The 18,623-nt window shown below is 32.9% G+C and overlaps 1 protein-coding gene across 1 annotated transcript in view; it reads left to right on the plus strand.

Moving 5' to 3' along the window:
- Positions 1-4,701, plus strand: part of LOC129002680 (metabotropic glutamate receptor 2-like) — a 30,062-nt gene extending 25,361 nt beyond the window's left edge. The window contains exons 13-16 of the mRNA XM_054430667.1: positions 2,134-2,347; positions 2,945-3,096; positions 3,739-3,877; positions 4,446-4,701. Of these exons, the coding sequence (XP_054286642.1) occupies positions 2,134-2,347; positions 2,945-3,096; positions 3,739-3,877; positions 4,446-4,558 (618 nt within the window). The 3' untranslated portion in view covers positions 4,559-4,701. The remainder of the gene's footprint in view (positions 1-2,133; positions 2,348-2,944; positions 3,097-3,738; positions 3,878-4,445) is intronic.
- The last annotated feature ends 13,922 nt before the right edge of the window (positions 4,702-18,623 follow it).

Genomic DNA, 18,623 nt, shown 5'->3' on the forward strand with positions numbered 1-18,623 from the left:
AATGTTATATTTTTAAGCAGACATTTCAGTGTAAATCCAATCAGTCAAATGGAAATTCGCTTAGTCTGCAGGTTTGCTGCGGCGGGGGTATTTATTACATTTTAGAAGGAGACAGAAATGGTTAAAATTTACTGTAATAATGATTGATATGGATTCGCAAACCCGTCAGCAGTTCCAATTAGTGATGAAGGTGTTAGTGTTTTGGTGGGAATGCGTCATCAAACATCTCAGTTCAGAAAATTAATTAAATCCACTCCGATAGCATTGTTGACGGATTGAATACAACAACACGTGCATTCAACACAATACATAAACAGTATGAATATAAATATGACAAATATAACAGGTTCTCCAAAGATAGACAACGTTGCTGTTCCTTCAACGAGAACACACAGTGGGAGGGTTCTAGTCACCACCTTCACCCTCAGATCAGCATAAATCAATTTCCATTCGTTTAAATTCTATGATTATGATAATAAGAACACTTAAGGCCAGCCTGACCTAGATTAAGATGCTACTTTGGTTTAACCTATAGTACGTTGGGATAGGATACGTTTTTTAGTATGATTAAATTAAATATTTTCAACATAGACTCTTAATTCATATTATATGAAGGTAAGTCTAACATGTTTTGATTTTGAATATTCTATCATTATACTAAATAGCTGTCTAGTGAGCTGGTCTAGTGGTTAGAGCACGGTACTTTGGTCCCTTAAGTCCCATGTTCAAATCCCACCATTATCCCAAATGGATTTTATCCAAGTGATATTGCCGCAACCCCTAGGTCTAGCCTGAAGTTACGTGAAAAACAATCCCGGACTCGGTCCTAGTGTCCCAGGACAATAACAAAATGTTCTTGCGGATATGTTCATTAACACCTATTGCACCAGGAACACAGGTAACCTTTCAACAAGTACATGCATTTACAAACCAATGTTTATTTACTACAAAGCAAACACAGCACAACTTAAATATTGGCAAAACAGCTGGTGCTACTCAAGACTTTGTGTGTGTTTGGCGCCAAAATCACAGAACGGACGACACCATTTGGGTAACTGCCAAACTAAACCTTATCCCTCGTCTGACCATTACAACTAATTTGAGTGGAATGGAATCGAGACTGAGTTGAAATAGGTTATTGGCTTCTTTTTGAAAAGTTTGCTGCAAAATCGTACAGCTTTATCAGTTTGTAAATAACAGACGTTTCCCATCACATAAAAATAAAACCGTTTTTACTGTTGTAAATATACTTACTTACTTACTGATGGGTTGTAACAAATGTCAGTAGAATTTTGCCTCGTAGAATAGCCGCCTCCACTCTTCTCTACCCTCCGCCATCCAGATTTCTCCTCTGCATTGGATCACATCCTTCTTGACTTGGTCACCATCTTAATTTAGGCCAACTAAACGTCTTCCTGTTGGTACGGCCTAACAATCCTTCAGTCTTGTGCCATCCTGTCTCCGAAGTACATGACCTAGCCAACTAATTATTTTTTCTTATGTGCCAAAATCCTTCTTCATAAACTGGGCCGAATATTTGACGAAGTAGGCTTCCTTATTTTCAAAGACCATCAAACGTCCTTAATTTCTTTTGGAGAGGACCCATGTTTCACTCCCAATAAAATAACACTGTATAATGATGACTGTATAATGAATGATCTTGTATAATCTTAATTTTGAGCATCTTGATAAAAGTTTGGATGATAAAAGTTTTGTACAGGCTCCAACGCTTATTGCTGTAGGCCTACATATAACAACACTTAATGTGATATATGTAACATTTTACTGTTCCGAGTATTAATCCAATATGAATACACCAGCGTGATGTTCTATGTACTAAGTCCAATTTGATTGTGGTTGAAAGAGTTTACCTGAATGCCCTTACCTTTGACAAAGCCAGACAGTACCGATGACTGTGTTATCGTGATATCTGTCAAAGTATTGTCAAACCATACCCAATTCAACTAAAACTTAGTTCATTAATAAAATCTATGTATTATGATAGAATCTATTTTTGACAAACCACGGTCAGATTCTTTGCACATTTTTGAAAATCTGTCTTATCCTTTTGGCACCGGAGTGTAATTATTGTCATTATTGATCTCTTTTCCAACTGTTCCCATCCACATTCAGGTAGTGATCAATGCAGTGTGGATGATAGTCTCACCTCCTCGTGCCATCCATCACTATCCTACCAGAGAAGACAACCTCCTTGTGTGTAGCTCATACGTGGACGCCTCCTACATGATCGCCTTCGGGTATCCCATCTTGCTCATCGTCGTCTGCACAGTGTACGCCGTGCTGACCAGGAACATCCCAGAGGCGTTCAACGAGAGCAAACATATTGGTGAGTTCGGAGCGTAAGAATCGTAGGGTGTGTTAAGTAAAATGAGACAGTCATTAAAAAGAAGAAGAATAGCAAGGTTACCTCCTATAATATCAGAGAAAGTAACACGCTCTTAGTAGACGTTCTAAAATCGTGTTTTTTTTCATAAGACACTGATAACATGAAAATACTTGACTACAGCTACGCCTCACTCTTGCGTCTGACAAGCCATTACTATGACATCGAGGAAGAAGAATGAAGGTTTAATTATCTACAATAACACCCCACTACTAGGTCTGAAACCTTAGACTTTGAAACCCTAATACATAATTACCGTGTGGGTATACTTGTTGTGCCTAGCTATAAATTAATGTACCTAGCACACCAATTAACGTTTGAGTGTTAAATCGATTGGGACAATAATATATCATGATTAAATATCAAATAATATCATCATTAACTTTTTGGAAAACTTTTATTTATCCACTGGATGAAAATACTGTATAGGTCAATCTTTCTATCTAAGTGTGCATCAAAAATTTTCTGAAGACCAAATAAATTTATATTTATCATAAATTACAAGTGGGGCCCTTCTATTTACTTTGTGTTCTATTGCAGGGTTCACCATGTACACGACATGTGTGATCTGGTTGGCGTTCGTTCCTCTGTACTTCGGCACAGGTCACAACACCGCATTGAGGATCACCTCTATGTCAGTCACCATCAGTTTATCTGCCAGTGTTACCGTGGCTTGCCTCTTCACACCAAAGGTATTTAGTCAAAATAAATTTTCTTCATTGACTTTTGTACTGCATCTCTGTTTATATTCTTTTAATTTTACTATTTCCTAGTACTGATAATTTCCAGATATATAAACCGTTAATCTTCGTAAAGAGCTTTACAGTGTTTGTAAAAACCTACATACCATTTTTAAAACTTGTAAAATCCACAGAGATGCAGGTCTAGAGGGGAATCATAGAATGTGTACCTGAAATAGAAAATCAAAATCTACAGAAGACTATTTGGGACTTACACTTCGTAGAAATGTAAAGTTAAGAAAATTTGTTCCATTACATCCCGTACGACAAGAGAAAGAATAGGTATGGACCACTAATGTTGAAGTATATAACAGGGTCAGTATCCACGTAGACTTTTATTTGAACTGTGTAGCTAAGATCTCCACATAAACACTGAAATAGTTTCTACAGTTTGTTAGTAATAAGACAGTTTAACTTTATACCATATTTATCCTCAATTACGTGTTGGCAAGTCAGAGATATCACAAATTGTTCTGCTAATGAAAATTTACTTGGGGTAATAAACCTAAATATCCAAAATCCAACCAAAACCTAAACTTATGTTAAATATTCAATTCATAATTTTTAACCTGCACTGATTGTGTATATTTGCAGCTATACATCATCCTGATACATCCAGAGAGGAACGTACGTCAGAGTATGATGCCCAACGCTAGACTCAAGACTACCGATTGTACTACACAACACATCTCCGGGGGTCACGTGAGACCCGCCACTGTCACTGAAGTCACATGTGAGTGTTACAAGCGATAACTTGATTACGTAAGTAGTATGGAAATGGGCTGTGAGGCCCAGAAACTACGTCATCAGGGGGATAAGAGAAGTAACGTGAAGGGCGAAATGGATATAATAGATCTTTTACGTAGTTGTTATGGGTACGTCTGAGTAGTATAATTTAACAAATTAGAGTTATGACGTTGTTTATCGAAGTGTGACTTTATCGATAAAAGCCAAGGTAAATTAGTGATAAATAATAGAGTGTGTGCTGCAGAATGTAAAAAGTGAGATTTAATAGTAGTCTCCATTGAATTTCAACTTTTTTCAAATTCCTCCCAAACTTTTTGGATTTTTCTACTGAAATAGACCCTTAGGATGCCCGAATTATTCTTGATGCCTTATCAAAAACACAATCCGCTAAACTTTTGGAAACGTCAATCATTGTTTCTCAAATTGAAACTGCAATGGATTCCGCATAGTTTATCCTAGTTTTCCTTTTATTCTGATGGTGTAACATTCGAATATTATTTGTCAATTATCATGGCATAATTTATCAAATGTTGAAATTTAATCTGATGTTTCAGTGCTGCCAAAAGTACCAGAGTTGAGATTCAGGGATGAGAACCACGTCTCAATACAGACAAGCTCGAAATACACGCAGACGGGAAAAACAGAAGATAACTCCCTGAATATTTAGCAGCCGAGCCTAGCAGCTTCTATGGTCAAGGAATGAATATCATGTCATTGTTATGGCTGATACAATTAAAACAGTTAATACACACATGAGAATAGCTTTACCATGAAGGTTGAAAGTGTCTGACGGGTTGAATTCGATCACTACCCTCACATTGTCTATTATGTGGGACACGGGGTTAAATATCGATTGTATTTGTTTAGAAACCTTCCAATGAGGTTTAAATCGATGACTTATATTTTTTTAGATAAATTTTCACAAATATCAAATTTAATACAAGATAGTATTTTAATTTAATTTAATATTATATTCTTTTACTTCTTTTACTTTCGTTTGCTCAATTTGTCATTATTTAGGCTTTATGTTTGACATCTCAGTCTTTTGAGTCTAAAAAGTGATTCTTACTTTTCTGAACGAATAAAATAATGAAAGGGTTTTAAAAATATTGTGAATAGTGACTTGTGGATTCTTCAATTTTAGATGTATGCAAATATATTGTCGTCACAAAAAAGCAATCTACCTAAACGTTAGCTGTTAATTGATGAATACTTTATTATATTACTTGTAAAACAATGGAATGTCAATAAAGCTACATTGTACCAATTAATGGGTTTGTACCACCTTGTTTTGAATAAGTTGTCTAAAAAAAACCTCATTGTTTTATTGATTTTATTGTTTGCTCATGAACATCGCAACAGCTTATACAGACTGTCCCCAAAGTCCCGGACCGGTTTAATATTTTCTAAACGACAAAAGATAAATCAATAAGATTTGGTACATCAATACCACACCTAAAAATCTTTTTTTTTTAAGGAACTATAAATTTTCTGTCATATCATGGGGACGTCCCGCTAGGAGTCAGAAGGAAATCTTAAATAGAAGCATAGGTTGACATGTACATCAAATTAAAGACCTTTACTAGCAGAATATAATGCCGCAAATTTGAACTCAAACGGGTAACTGAGTCAAAAATGGCAGCCGTTCAAAGATTTCTTGAATCTGCCATTTTGAATCTTTGAACGATTGCCATTTTTTAATCATGCATTCTTTTGAGCTTGAATTTACGGTATTGTAATCTACTAGTGAAGACCTTTAATTTGATGTGCATATCGACCTATGCTTACGCTAAAAATTTTCTTCCGATTCCTAGGGCTGTCCCCCCTGAGGAGTAAGCTTATAATAGCAATGCAAATTAAATGAATCTTTGAACCACTGCCATTCTTGGCTCGGTTGTCCGTTTGAGTTCAAATTTGCGGCATTATATTCTGCTAGTAAAGGTCTTTAATTTGATGTAGGCCTACATGTCAACCTATGATTCTATTTAAGATTTTCGTCTGACTCCTTGCGGGACGTCCCCATGATATGACAAAAAATTGATATTTCCTTAAAAAAAAGTAGATTTTAGGTGTGGTGTTTATGTAGCAAATCTTATTGATTTATCTGTTGTCGTTTAGAAAATATAAAACCGGTCCGGGACTTTTGGGACAGTCTGTATATTTGCAACCAATGATGTCAGCTAGTTTTACGGTTGGCTGACTTACGTGCTTGCGGTTTTTGTGTTTTCTAATTGTAAAGTCGAGTGAGGGGATAAGAAAAACACAGTAAAGGTACAGGGGAGTAAAGAGCAGAAATAAACCAGTTTTGTCATTATTTGTTACCAACCACCAGTGATGATTCATACATTATCAGTGGCTAGTTTGGTGTGTCAGTTCAAGTATCCGGTATTTCAAAGTATTTAAGATTGTTTATTGTTAACTAAAATCAGTCTCTCATAAGGAAAAAGCTTACCTATTATATATTTTGGAGAACCCACTCCAATTATTTATAGAAGTAATTTGATAGTTAATTATTTAATATGTATTTCAAACAAAATATTAAAAACGAAACTGTTTCGAATTTCGTCAAGTAGACGCATCATTAAACTCCGTTAAACTCTACACACACACAGCGTCCACGCTTTATTAGCTAACCTCGTGTTTAATGCACCGTGTTAGAGTGAACTGTGAACTTCAGTCCCCTGAGGTTTTTTCGATGAATACATAACTTATATCACATCTGTGGTGATATTTTTCAACGATTTTACAAAAATTTTACGGAAGAAATGTAGATTTGGATATTTTCTAATGCTTTTTAAAACAAACAGCTTAGCGTAAAGTGTGATCACATCATACCAGATTTTTCTAATTCAAAGAAAACTATGATGACTTTATTACTCTGTGTAGTAGCCTACGCTCGTTTTCTAGTCTCTGTGCTTTTCAATAGTTTTAAATTTTTTTTTAGTTGGCATGTCTTTCTTCAGCGATAACTTATCTATACACTTTACATGTCATGTCTTATCTTAAAATACGGTCCGTACGAACTGAAAATTCCATTGGTTTAAATATTTACAGTTTTTTCTATAAAATGCTAAAAGCATTTACTAGCTGCATATGATCATTCATATAATATAGTGAGAAGTAACCAAATTATTTACCGTATATTAACAAACACAGACTAAAACACTATTAACATTTCCTTATCAACATAAGAATTCATAAATTATATTTCGTAACTAGGGCCGTAAATCAGGTTTTGCCTGCTCAAAATTGGTTTTTAAGTTCGTGACGAAGTCGAGAACTTGAAACGGTTAAGAGCTGCAACACCATTCAGACCCGTGGTACGAACGCTATTTTTCACCACACTATACCCTATTACCACATTTCACCACATTAATAATTCACACTAGCGGTCAACACAACTACAACTTATCTAAAATATTATAGGTTATGTGAAATGTTTTGAGGAATTAGCAATAATAACGATAATTTAGTTGCCTGGACAGCGGTGAAAATAAATCAGTCTATTGCAATGCATATGGATACCTGTGTTACACTTTTTTTTTTAAGTAAATAAGCAAACAGCTGGTTTTCGGCCCTAGGGATAAAAAATCTGCTCGATGCGAAGAGCAGTCGGATATGACAGCTCATAATTAGTTTTTAAAAATTGGTGTAGTGTTACGAAATATTGTACTCTTAACATACTTAAATTACAACCATACCATTGACTTATTCCGGGTCTTGTTCAATCGCTTGTATGTAACTTCCACAATCGCTCTAATCCTATTCTTGCATCTGAGGCGCTTGGCAAGTTCCCAGGGTTATTGGGGCGTATTTAAGTACTGAAACAGTACATTGATACTGTATGAGTAGGATATCAACTAGTAACTCGTCGGACTATAAAAAAATAAAGTATTGATAGAATAGTTCAATTTTGACAACCCTTCCACACTTGTTTCTAAAGATTACGATCATTATGGAAATACATTGGATTTTTACATGAATAAACAATGCTATTATCCGAATAAACATAATAATCAGTGCAAGGAAGTCCACTTTGTCACGTAACTGTGGGGAAAAGCATTTTACTCTCTAGAGAGTAAAAATACTACTTAAGACCCACAACGCATGCACTAAAAATGGCAATTTTTGCTGCAGTGTGACAAAAATATTTCCCATGGGTTTTTTTAATACAGTACCACTAATAAAAAATTATATAATTATGTCAAATGAAAATCTCACAGGCCATATGAAATCGATGGACATGTTCCTTAGTGCCCGCAGGCTTACTATTCATTTCTATTTGCCGTTGCTAATTAATTTTTTTCTTGCATTGCAAACAAATGAAGCAAGCAAATTATTAACTTAAAAACAACGCAAAATATGATTTGTACTTATTTTTGACCCACGGCATTTGTAATTAGATAATTTAAAAACGTGTTTATATAACTATAACTTAAGTATCAACCTCTAGGTATGGGAATATTTTTACTGTAATAATTCTATATCTATATAAACAAAAAAGTTATATCTAAATATTAATTTAAATTTTACAATTTTTTTCTAGAGTACCATATTGATTTGATATTATTTGTGTTTAAGATTGTTTATTAAATATTATCACATGTAAACTTAATAATAATGACAAAGAATAGTATGTTTCATAAAAAAGCTATGTTAAATAAACATAGGAAATAAGCCTACGGGCTGGAAGCCTGTGTGTAGGCTCAGTCGCTATCACTGACTTACGTGTTTGTTGGAAAACAAGAATATAAATAATATTCAGAGAATCTTGAAAAAAAAATATAATAGTAGATAATTTGTAATGTACCGGCAATGATGCTGAACCTAAATGAGTGAAATGGGCAATTTGAGGGAATGAGGCAATGCGGAGGGCATGGACATAAATATAGTTAAGTATGGTATGCTCAATGTTAGTAAGCCTAATTAAGTAATGATTACAAGGGAAATAAATTAGGTTAAAGTCTGCCTTTACTCTTCTTTGATAAGGTGTTCTGATTCATCTACACCCCACTCTATCAAGCCAGTGATGCATTTCTTGAAAATAGTAATCGATGGAAAATGAAACAATTGATAAGAATTACAACAGGTGATAATATTATGATATAAAACTTCTGAAATGTAAGAGGAATCGGTTATTGAGTAAGACTTCGATAAATACTAGGCTTGGTTCCAAATGCGATAATTTTGCATTTGAATTACTCTTATATATAAATTAGATTATTTAAGTGCAGTACGATCAAATCAAAATATTTGTTTACATGATTTGGAATACACAGTGTTAGAGAGACTAACAGCTATGTTGGTGTCTCGTTTCGTGGGTATTTCTATCATAACAAATCTATACGTCGCTCGTGATTGGAGGAATTTGAACTCGATTCTTTTTGACATCAATCTTTTTTTCTAACTCCTAGATTGCCCTGTCTTAATACGCCTACAGCTAATATTCTTTCAAGAATATTGTGTTGTATGTGATGTAGCTAAGGAATTCTTAGTTTTTTTATTTATGATTTTTAGTTTTGTTATTGTTTTGTTTTATTAATTTTTTAGATCATCTAAAGAAAGAAAAGGTGTATATCTGTCCCCTTATTATTTAACATTTAACTTAGTTTACCTGTTATACCATATATTTTATCAAAACATTCCTGTTGCAACACGGTATGACATTTTTTGGTTCAACTTTAGTGATACATTCCTAGCTAACATATAACACCATGTATGAACCCATATGAACCCATATGTATGAAACATGTGTGATGTGTATAAACTAACATCTGACAGCACCGGGCCATATTGTGACCCTGATTTCCTAATATTGCAATACTCATAACTGTCGTTCTGGTTGCGAATATCGATAGCAATGACATGTATCCATACTAAACAGTGATGCATTGTAAGGGGTTGATATGCTTTTAGATTTGTATACGTTTAGGGGAGTTTTCAAGCTTAGTGCACTGCTGCGTAGTGACTCTATAAATCATACACTTTTATTGATTTATTTGATAAAACGTCGGTTGGAAACTATAATACATAAATCAATTAGTTTTCACCTTCTGTATTACTTATCAGCTAAAATATCTGTACACTTGAAGAGATTTCAACAGTAGGATGAAAAATTGGGTCTGGGAAGAAAAAGCTTCCAAGCTATTAAAGGGAGAGTATGAAATCCAATTATGAACAAAATGGGATCCTCTTTAACAAGCGTAATTAGTTAACCCGCTGTCTTAAAAAGGGTGAAAACAATATCCGGTTTCTAGCCAGCCAGTTAAGCGTAAACACTTATCTAAAAAAAATCTAATAATTTTAGTATTGCTCTATTTTAGAACCATAACGGATCAAGTACAAAGATATTTTTATAAATCACTCAAGTTCGTATTCAAAAGCTAGACAATAATAATGGTAACATAGTCAAATGATTATGTTTTGCCAATATGAACCTAGGACTATATCCACTTTAGCCCCTAAAAGACCCACGTAGTTTGTTTATCCTATCAGGTCATTCGAGTATTATTATTGGATTGTAGGGATATAAAACAAATACAAAGTATATGAAACCTTTTGCATCCAATCCAAATAACAAAGACACGCTCTCGTTTATAAGAATCACTTTGTTGGCAAAGGCAAGAAACGAATAAGATTGGCTCATGGGTTGAAATAATATGGCAACTTGGAGATTTGTATGCAGTTTGGAAACCCGGGTTCTATTTTTAAAGTAGCTCATTTCTTAACACATTACCTTCATTAATATCATGTATACGGTTTACAAAAACAAGTATTACCCTCTGAATAAACATTTTGCTGCAAAGATATAAATTAACTTAAAATTACTATGACTTAATAAATCTTATTAATTATACCAGTACAAACTTAGTTTCGTCGGCTTCACCAGCTCTGCACACAGTTTATATCTTTCGAGTTTGTTTATGGCAAGGTAAAGGAAATTAGCTTTTAGCTTATACTGTGGAAGGATTTATTGAAATACTAGTTGTGCTTTATATATATATATATATATATATATATATAGCCTATGTATAGCCTATATATAATTGTTTTAAGGAAAAATACCTTTAAAAAATATTTATGGTTTAAACTGATTAGTTTATGATATTATGAAATACCAACTTCTTTAACTGAGAATTATTATCGACAATTTTAATGGTTTGTTTTTTATCAATAATCCATACTTGGGGGTTTTCTGTTACATCCCTTCTCCAGTCGTCCTACTTAACCGATTTTTACGACCGAGTTCTCACTTTAAAGCTTATGATCCAGCGGAGGAACAAATGTTAGCTAAAAGAGTAATTTCATTTATGACTTAACCCCCTAGCATTTGATTTGTTTCTTGAATCTATTTACAAATATCCAGGGCTGTTGGTCAAATTTTATTATAACAGTTAAAAATGTCCATTTTAATATAACGGTTGTTTTTTAGTTAAATGTTTAACCACAGTCGGATCGTAAACAAGTGACAAAATAGTTTATGTAAATAGAGTTTAAATAGCCATTTTATATTGGTAATTGTAACCTGATTGGGGTAGAATGGTAAAATGGTATGGATAGAAAAACAATATTGGAGAATTAAAGGGATATGACATTATTCGTTTTTCCTCAAAACAAGTTTTGAAGGTTTTAAATTGAGCAATTTGCAGACGGGTCCCCTCGTATGAATAAATGACGAAGAGTTTTGGATTCTAGTTTTATATTTAGGTCAACACTAAGAATATATGTACCTTATACAGGGTGTCCTGTAAGTAAACAGCCAAACTCCGGGAAATGGTCTCTGGGTCAAAATAAAGAGAAAACCAATTATAACATTTTTCCCAAAATAGCTTCGTTAACCAGATATCCGCCATTTTTTAACCTGACTAGCCCTATGGTTAACGAAGCGATTTTGAAAAAAATGTTATTCTAGATTTTCTCTTTATTTTGACCTAAAGAACCGTTTTCCGGAGTTTGGCTGTTTACTTACAAGACACCCTGTATAACATGTTACTTTTTAACTAATGCAAACAAATCGTTGGTTTAGTGTTACAAATGGATAACTTCATGTCAAAGGTGTTTTCAATACTTCAACTTACTTCCCTGACAATGGACTCATATTGGAAGAACGTAATTTGTTTTCGATGCTGAAATATATTTCAAACCAAAACTATTCTTTTGTATGTGATACGCTCCTTGTAACAGTGATTTTTTTATGGGAGAATGAACTACTATTTTCAAAACTAAGTCTATTAGGTAATTTCCGGCAAACTAGTTGCGATATTAGCCAATTAATTAATAAACTAATTAATTTGGCCGAAGATACAGTTGATCAAAGAACAAGACATCAAAAACATATTTTAACAATCTGCTTATTTTGTACATTTGTGCCCATGGAAAGTGTAGAACTCATAATACTAGAATATATTGACTATTTATAATCTAAATGTAAAATACTTTCTAACAGAACACTTTTAACTCTTGGTTTTATTCTTACCAATTGTTCAAAAAATCAAACATACATTGTAGCAGTTTCCATAAATCAGCTGTTAATGGGAACTCATGAAAACATAGAATTCTGAATTACACAGGCCGTCGAGTAATCAGTAATCTCTTCGAACCATAAAGCAATTACAATCATAGACTAGCAGTAACTGTTCTAGGCCACTATGATCGTTGTAGTTCCAATTATTATTAATAGTATACAACATGATAAATTAATTGCATGCTAAACAACAATACTCATACTACTGTATCTTGATTGCTACTTGGGATTAACACACGGTTATTTTGAAGTTAATTGATATAATTCCAAAGTAATTGGAAGCTGTATGTTTTGGTTATGTAATTCACAAAATGGTGCAAATTTTAATAAAACTAAGGGGTTAACATGTATATTTGTTTAATTGAAAATAACTGGATGATTGGAAAAAAATAGTTAGGTTTGAACAACCCGATTGTGTTGTTAAACTGAGAAATTACAAAATAATCACTTGCCACGTGGGAAATCTACACTGTTACATCACAAAGTATATGTTTGTTTTGCTATATTTGAAGAACATCAATTTCGAAGCCAGATTAAGCCAAAAACTTGATAAACTACGATCGGTTGGATATTACTGTAATGCCTCTTGTCTGCTTGTCTCTGTCACGTTAAGTGAATTGAATACTAACACAAACATGAACTATTAAAGGATCATCTAGGGAAGAAGAAGAAGCCTAAGACGGCAAACGTTAAGTTTGTACAAAAATTACAAAGCGGTGAACGTTGATTATTGTGAACTAATCAGTTCTTATTTAGAAATGTGAGGTAGGTAGCTCTGGTTTTGTGGACTCGTGACTGTATTGTGTGTTTTGACATTAGGTTGGATTAGCTTGCTTGCATTTTTGAAGTTAATATTTGGAAAATTTTTTAAGAAGAACTTATTTACAACTAGTTTAAAAGCTAATAAAAATAAAGTCTCTCAAACTAACATAGTAAGAAAATAAATATAGCTGTACAGGATTTAAAGTTGAACTCGTATATTCAAGTTAATAGAAAGTACTGTAGTTAATTCTTATTTATGACTTCGTAGCGCGCTCGAGCTTTAATATAAGTCAAGCTGAATTCGCAAGACAGACTGAAATGTTAAACTATCTTCCATTACTTCTTAATAAGAAAAATTTAGTTTTAAGTTTGCAAATTTGGTTATAATAATTATTTCAAGAAGCATGATTTGTTTATTTTGTTTTTTGTTGAGGAATGTTAATTTTGCGTAGTAGCAATCGTGTTAATTAACCTTTAACCATGGTTGGTTTAGTCCATTTTCTGAGATCTATCATTATCGATGTGACTGACTTGCAGACACCCCTCCCCTCTGGGGTAGTTGTCTGTCAACTATACGGGAGGCCTCTTGTAGGCTGGCGACCCCGAGGTACCCTAGCCAATCCCCAGATCCCCTGTATTGTTTAATCTGTCTTCTATGACCAGCAATACTTCTCTTGCTGGCTCTTCTTTCTTCTTCGCTTTCCTATTAAAGAACTCTTCTTCCCTTTTCCCTTCTTTTTCAGCCGAACCTCAACCCATGCCACTAAATAAGATAAATGCCACCGGGCTCCACAGCGGTGATTCATAAGAAGGGATACCAGTCCAGCCTCACATTGCAGTTCACTGGTGAGAACGTTTTGGTTTCTAAACCACCGCCCTACCAGAACCAAACCTCAATGAAATTCTGGAAGCTGCATCTTAAACACTTTTTTGGACTTTCTATACAAACCCGTTAAAAATGTGGATCAAATAAAATGTCTTGCGTCAATGTGGCGAAGAAAAATTCATTTTCTTAATGCTCTTACTAATATTGCTTATGAAACGATAACAGAGGACGGTTATAGATTCTTTTCTTTGCCATTCATAAATATTACCAAAGAAATCACTCGATTTTGAAACGCTAATGGTATTGAACAAGAATATGGGTATTATTTTTATGGAAGTTTAATGAAAATTGTGGTCTTAAAACTATAAATTCTAAAGCAGTATGGTAAGAACCTAAAATGGTTTAAAACAATATTTTATAAGTTAACTGCTGCTTTAGTTACAACGATAAATAACATTTAACGCAGAAAGATTAGAATCCCTACGCAGCGTTTTGTGACACAAAGGGGCAATTTAGGAGCAGATCTGCGTTTGTGTCCGTTTAACTCGGATAAGTTACATCTCTTAATAGTATTAGCTTTTTTTGTAGTCATAATAATATTTATGGCAAGTTAATCCCATGGCAATATAGTATTTTGGGTATTCAGACATTCTATACAGGGTGTCTTGCGACCATATGAACAAACTTTGTCCCGTTATGGAGCATGAGAAAAGAAATGTAATATAACATGTATCCTATCTCATTCAGTTTTCGGTCTATCTATATGTGATTTTTTTTTAATATCCGTAACTCGTTAACTGTTTGAACTAGGGCGTTGAAATTCTGTAAAAATGTTTACCTTATAGACATATTTTGTTTTGTGTTTGTTCAAAATGCGTTAAAGCGTTCTTATTCATGTTTTGCACAAACATAGTGGTCTATAACATAAACATTTTTACAGAAGGTCAACGCCGTAGATCAATCAGATAATGAGTTATGAATATATTTGTAAAAATCACTTACAGCCAGATAGACCCAAAACAGAAATAGATGTTACATTAAATTTTTTGTTTCTGTTTACATGATCTATAACGGGACAACGTTCGTTGTGTTGTTTGTTGGTTGCAAGGCACCTGTATATTTGGATGGACTTATTTTGAGTTCGAACTTCGACGCCCTTAAGTGTAAGAGATGATGTTAATGTTGGAATATATTTTAAATAATAAATATAACTAAACACAAAATTAAAAATAAAAATAAAATAAATAAATTTAGTTAGTATGTCTGCCAATTGAGCGGAGTGAGCATCGATATAAACAAATAACCTTGTTTGCTAATACAATTTCTTATAAAAAATATTTTAGATTACAACATAAAAACATGAGTAAATGTTATTAATTAATACACCATAATACATGATGTTTACCCATCGTTATATTTGCTTCTCTTATTTATACTGTTGACTCTCTCTATTGAAAATTGGTCAAATAAGCAATCTCTCTATTGCTCTAACTCTTGACAATGCTACGTAAGTAAAAATAAAATTCTGACTTTATTAGGTTTTGATTGTTAAGTTCATAAAAAAAAGAGTTTCTGCCAAAGTAATAATTTCTAAATAATAAATAACACAATAACAGCAGATTCGGGTAGCACGATTTATGAACAGAAACCTTCAACAAAATCCAAGTTGTAAACTTTGTAGCAAGAAGGGAATCCAACAGCTCAACTTGAAATAAGTGAACGTCACAAGTCGACAATGGAACCACATCTGGAAACATTTTCACATCACATGTGATTGTTGATGCGGAAACATATAACAGCTAGGATAAGTAGATTCCATCTAAAGTTGGAAGTTTCAAATCTTACTATTTAAGTTAGAAATTTTGCACGAAGTGACGAGGAAATATGAACGTAAATTACTTAAAAAACACAATACTGTAATAAAATAAAATACTATTTATTTTACATTCTACCAACACACATACAGTATGAAACTATTGACTAATAGTTGGTCATATTAACCGCTGGGAAGATTTTTAATAAAATTGTTCAAAAAACATAAATTATTAGTATAAACCAAACACACAATAGTTGTTGCCTTCCTGGTCAGCCACATTCAATGACTGTTTTCAACAACCGATTGTCCATAGATCAAGTTTATATCAGGTTTGTTATAGACACAAACTAAGAATTGCTGGCAAAAACACTTTTTCGTAAGTTATAAATTTTTTCAGTTTTTTTACGTGAAATACTAAAATTTGGAGAAAACTAGGAAGAAAAATACGCGAACGATGAAGATCAAGGTGCACTTGCTGTTAGGGCGAAAAATGGAAGCATGACAAAATGGTAGGTGTAACGAAATCGAGAAATATTTTTTTATTTAATTTTCTTAATAGGGAGTTAATAGTAAGTGCACAGAATAGGATATTTTATATTCAAATGGATGGTTAGCCACAGTATTATTGCATCATATTTAAAATGGGTTAGTTAAAATCGTATATATTTAAATATTAAAATCTATTTTTCCTTCAAGGTAGCGAATAAAAGTTACCTACTACATTCGTGCAAAAGTTTTCCCATAAATTACCTTTTTAGGGTGTTCAAAGTTAAGGGATAAATAATGCAATTTTGAGAACTACTAGGCCTTCTGTGGGAGTCAACTCCGTATAAAATACGAACTGAAACAGTTGAGTTATTTAACTTTATCAAAATAACTTCTTGATCAGCATTGTACGTGTCATTAAATTTGCGGAAAGTAAATAAAAGAAACGTCTTATAACACTTAAAACATAAATTTACGCTTATACTGTTACTCAATTTGATGATTTGGTGATCGATTTCGATTGGACACTCCAATCATCATCAGACCCAATAGGCGAATGACAAGAATCGGCTACCGGAAGCACCGGCCAATACATTTTTATAAGTACAACTAAAATCAAAATGTACTTGTTCATTAATCGACTTATTTTTTAATTTTTCCTTATAAATATACAATTCTTCCCAAGCATTCATTACATATCCTTTCTTACAATTCTTACTTTATCCAAATGGCAAAACTATTTTTTTTTTTATTAAAAAGTATTTTACTAGTCAAATTATTTCAGTACACTTCATAACAGACAACATTATATTAACACATATTTTAATAAAATAATATTTGAAACGGAATGGATTTGAATTCTTTAAATCAGACAAAATATTGGAGATTATAAAATATTGTGTAAATTAGAAACTACTCCAAACAGAAAAATGAAATCATAAGGAACAAGCTGAGGTTTAATCATGGGAATAATTTATATTGCGCACGTGCCTTATTGATTATTATTATCTGAAAAAGTTATTATCTTGTTGGTTCCAATCTTAAAAATGCATAATAATACAATATTTTTAAATGTATTGAGAATGGAAGAAACCGGGATACAACTTAACTAAATAAGCAAGAAGCAGTAACAAATACTAATACACGAAACAATCATTATGTTGGTATATAACATATGTTGGTCATAATAACATTTGAAGGGATGCGGAGTTTATTTTGTTTTATAAATATCGGGGGTTATATGTCATGTTTTCTTTTGTATTTTGAAATCTTGTTGCATGTATATCTATCTCATGTACTATTTTGTAAAATCGCGATTGCCGTCGAAATAAATAAATAAATTGGTTACAATTAATTATAGTATTGTGCTAGTTCACCATAACTTATAAGTATGAACATAGGTTTGAAGACTAGTCAATCTGTTAATTTTTATTTGCTATAGCAGTTTTTTGTTGGCTACATGAACAGACAAAATAACTATTCACAAAAGAGTAAAAAACTAACATATTAAAAGAATTACAAAACAATTTCCAAAGAAATTGGTTACTTAAGAATGTTAACAATAAATTTTGGGACAAATGGTGAGGAAAGCATAAGTAATGTGTCTTGAATGTTGACAAAGCTAAGTTTTGAGAGATTCACAGTAAACAAACTTAGACAGAATCGTAAAGTCTGTCATCCAAACATTGTTGGATATTTATTGGATGATTCGCAAGTTTGCTTATCGATCAAAACAACGTGTGGATTTTTTTGTTATTTAACTATTGGTAATCGAAATTCTAATCATATGGCTTTGATATTGATAAAACTATGAATTTATAAGTATAATTTAAACTACATATCCCAACTATTTTTTTTAAATTTTCTCTTCGTACTTTAAATATTAATCCAAATAGAAAACTCCCTTTTAGATTAACGTACTCCGATAGAAATCGTGTCAGCAGGTTTGTTGAAATGTGGTTTGAACTATTAACTATTTCAAGAGGATGCGACTGGTTTAGTTGTCCAAACTGTCTGGGAAGTGCTATTTCAAATCCCGTAAACTACCAATGGTCTTTGACCTTGTGTTGTGAAACCCACCTTTAACTGTTAGTATGCCTACCTACAAAACAAAAAGGTGCGATCGATAATACGATAATATATCGCATCAATGAAATTTTCAACTAAAAACATACGTTTAAAAAAAAAAAATTTTGAGTTACCTCAAACCAACCTTTGTAAAGAACCCCGCACTATGAACATGTATGACACATCCGGCTTTGGGACAGCTACTTTATCTGTATCATAGGGTGAAATATCTAGCAACATTTCTTCCTAAA

Source organism: Macrosteles quadrilineatus, unplaced genomic scaffold, assembly GCF_028750875.1.
Source record: "Macrosteles quadrilineatus isolate MER2022 unplaced genomic scaffold, UCM_ALF_1.0 Scaffold_9__3_contigs__length_116548681, whole genome shotgun sequence".
NCBI lineage: Eukaryota > Metazoa > Arthropoda > Insecta > Hemiptera > Cicadellidae > Macrosteles > Macrosteles quadrilineatus.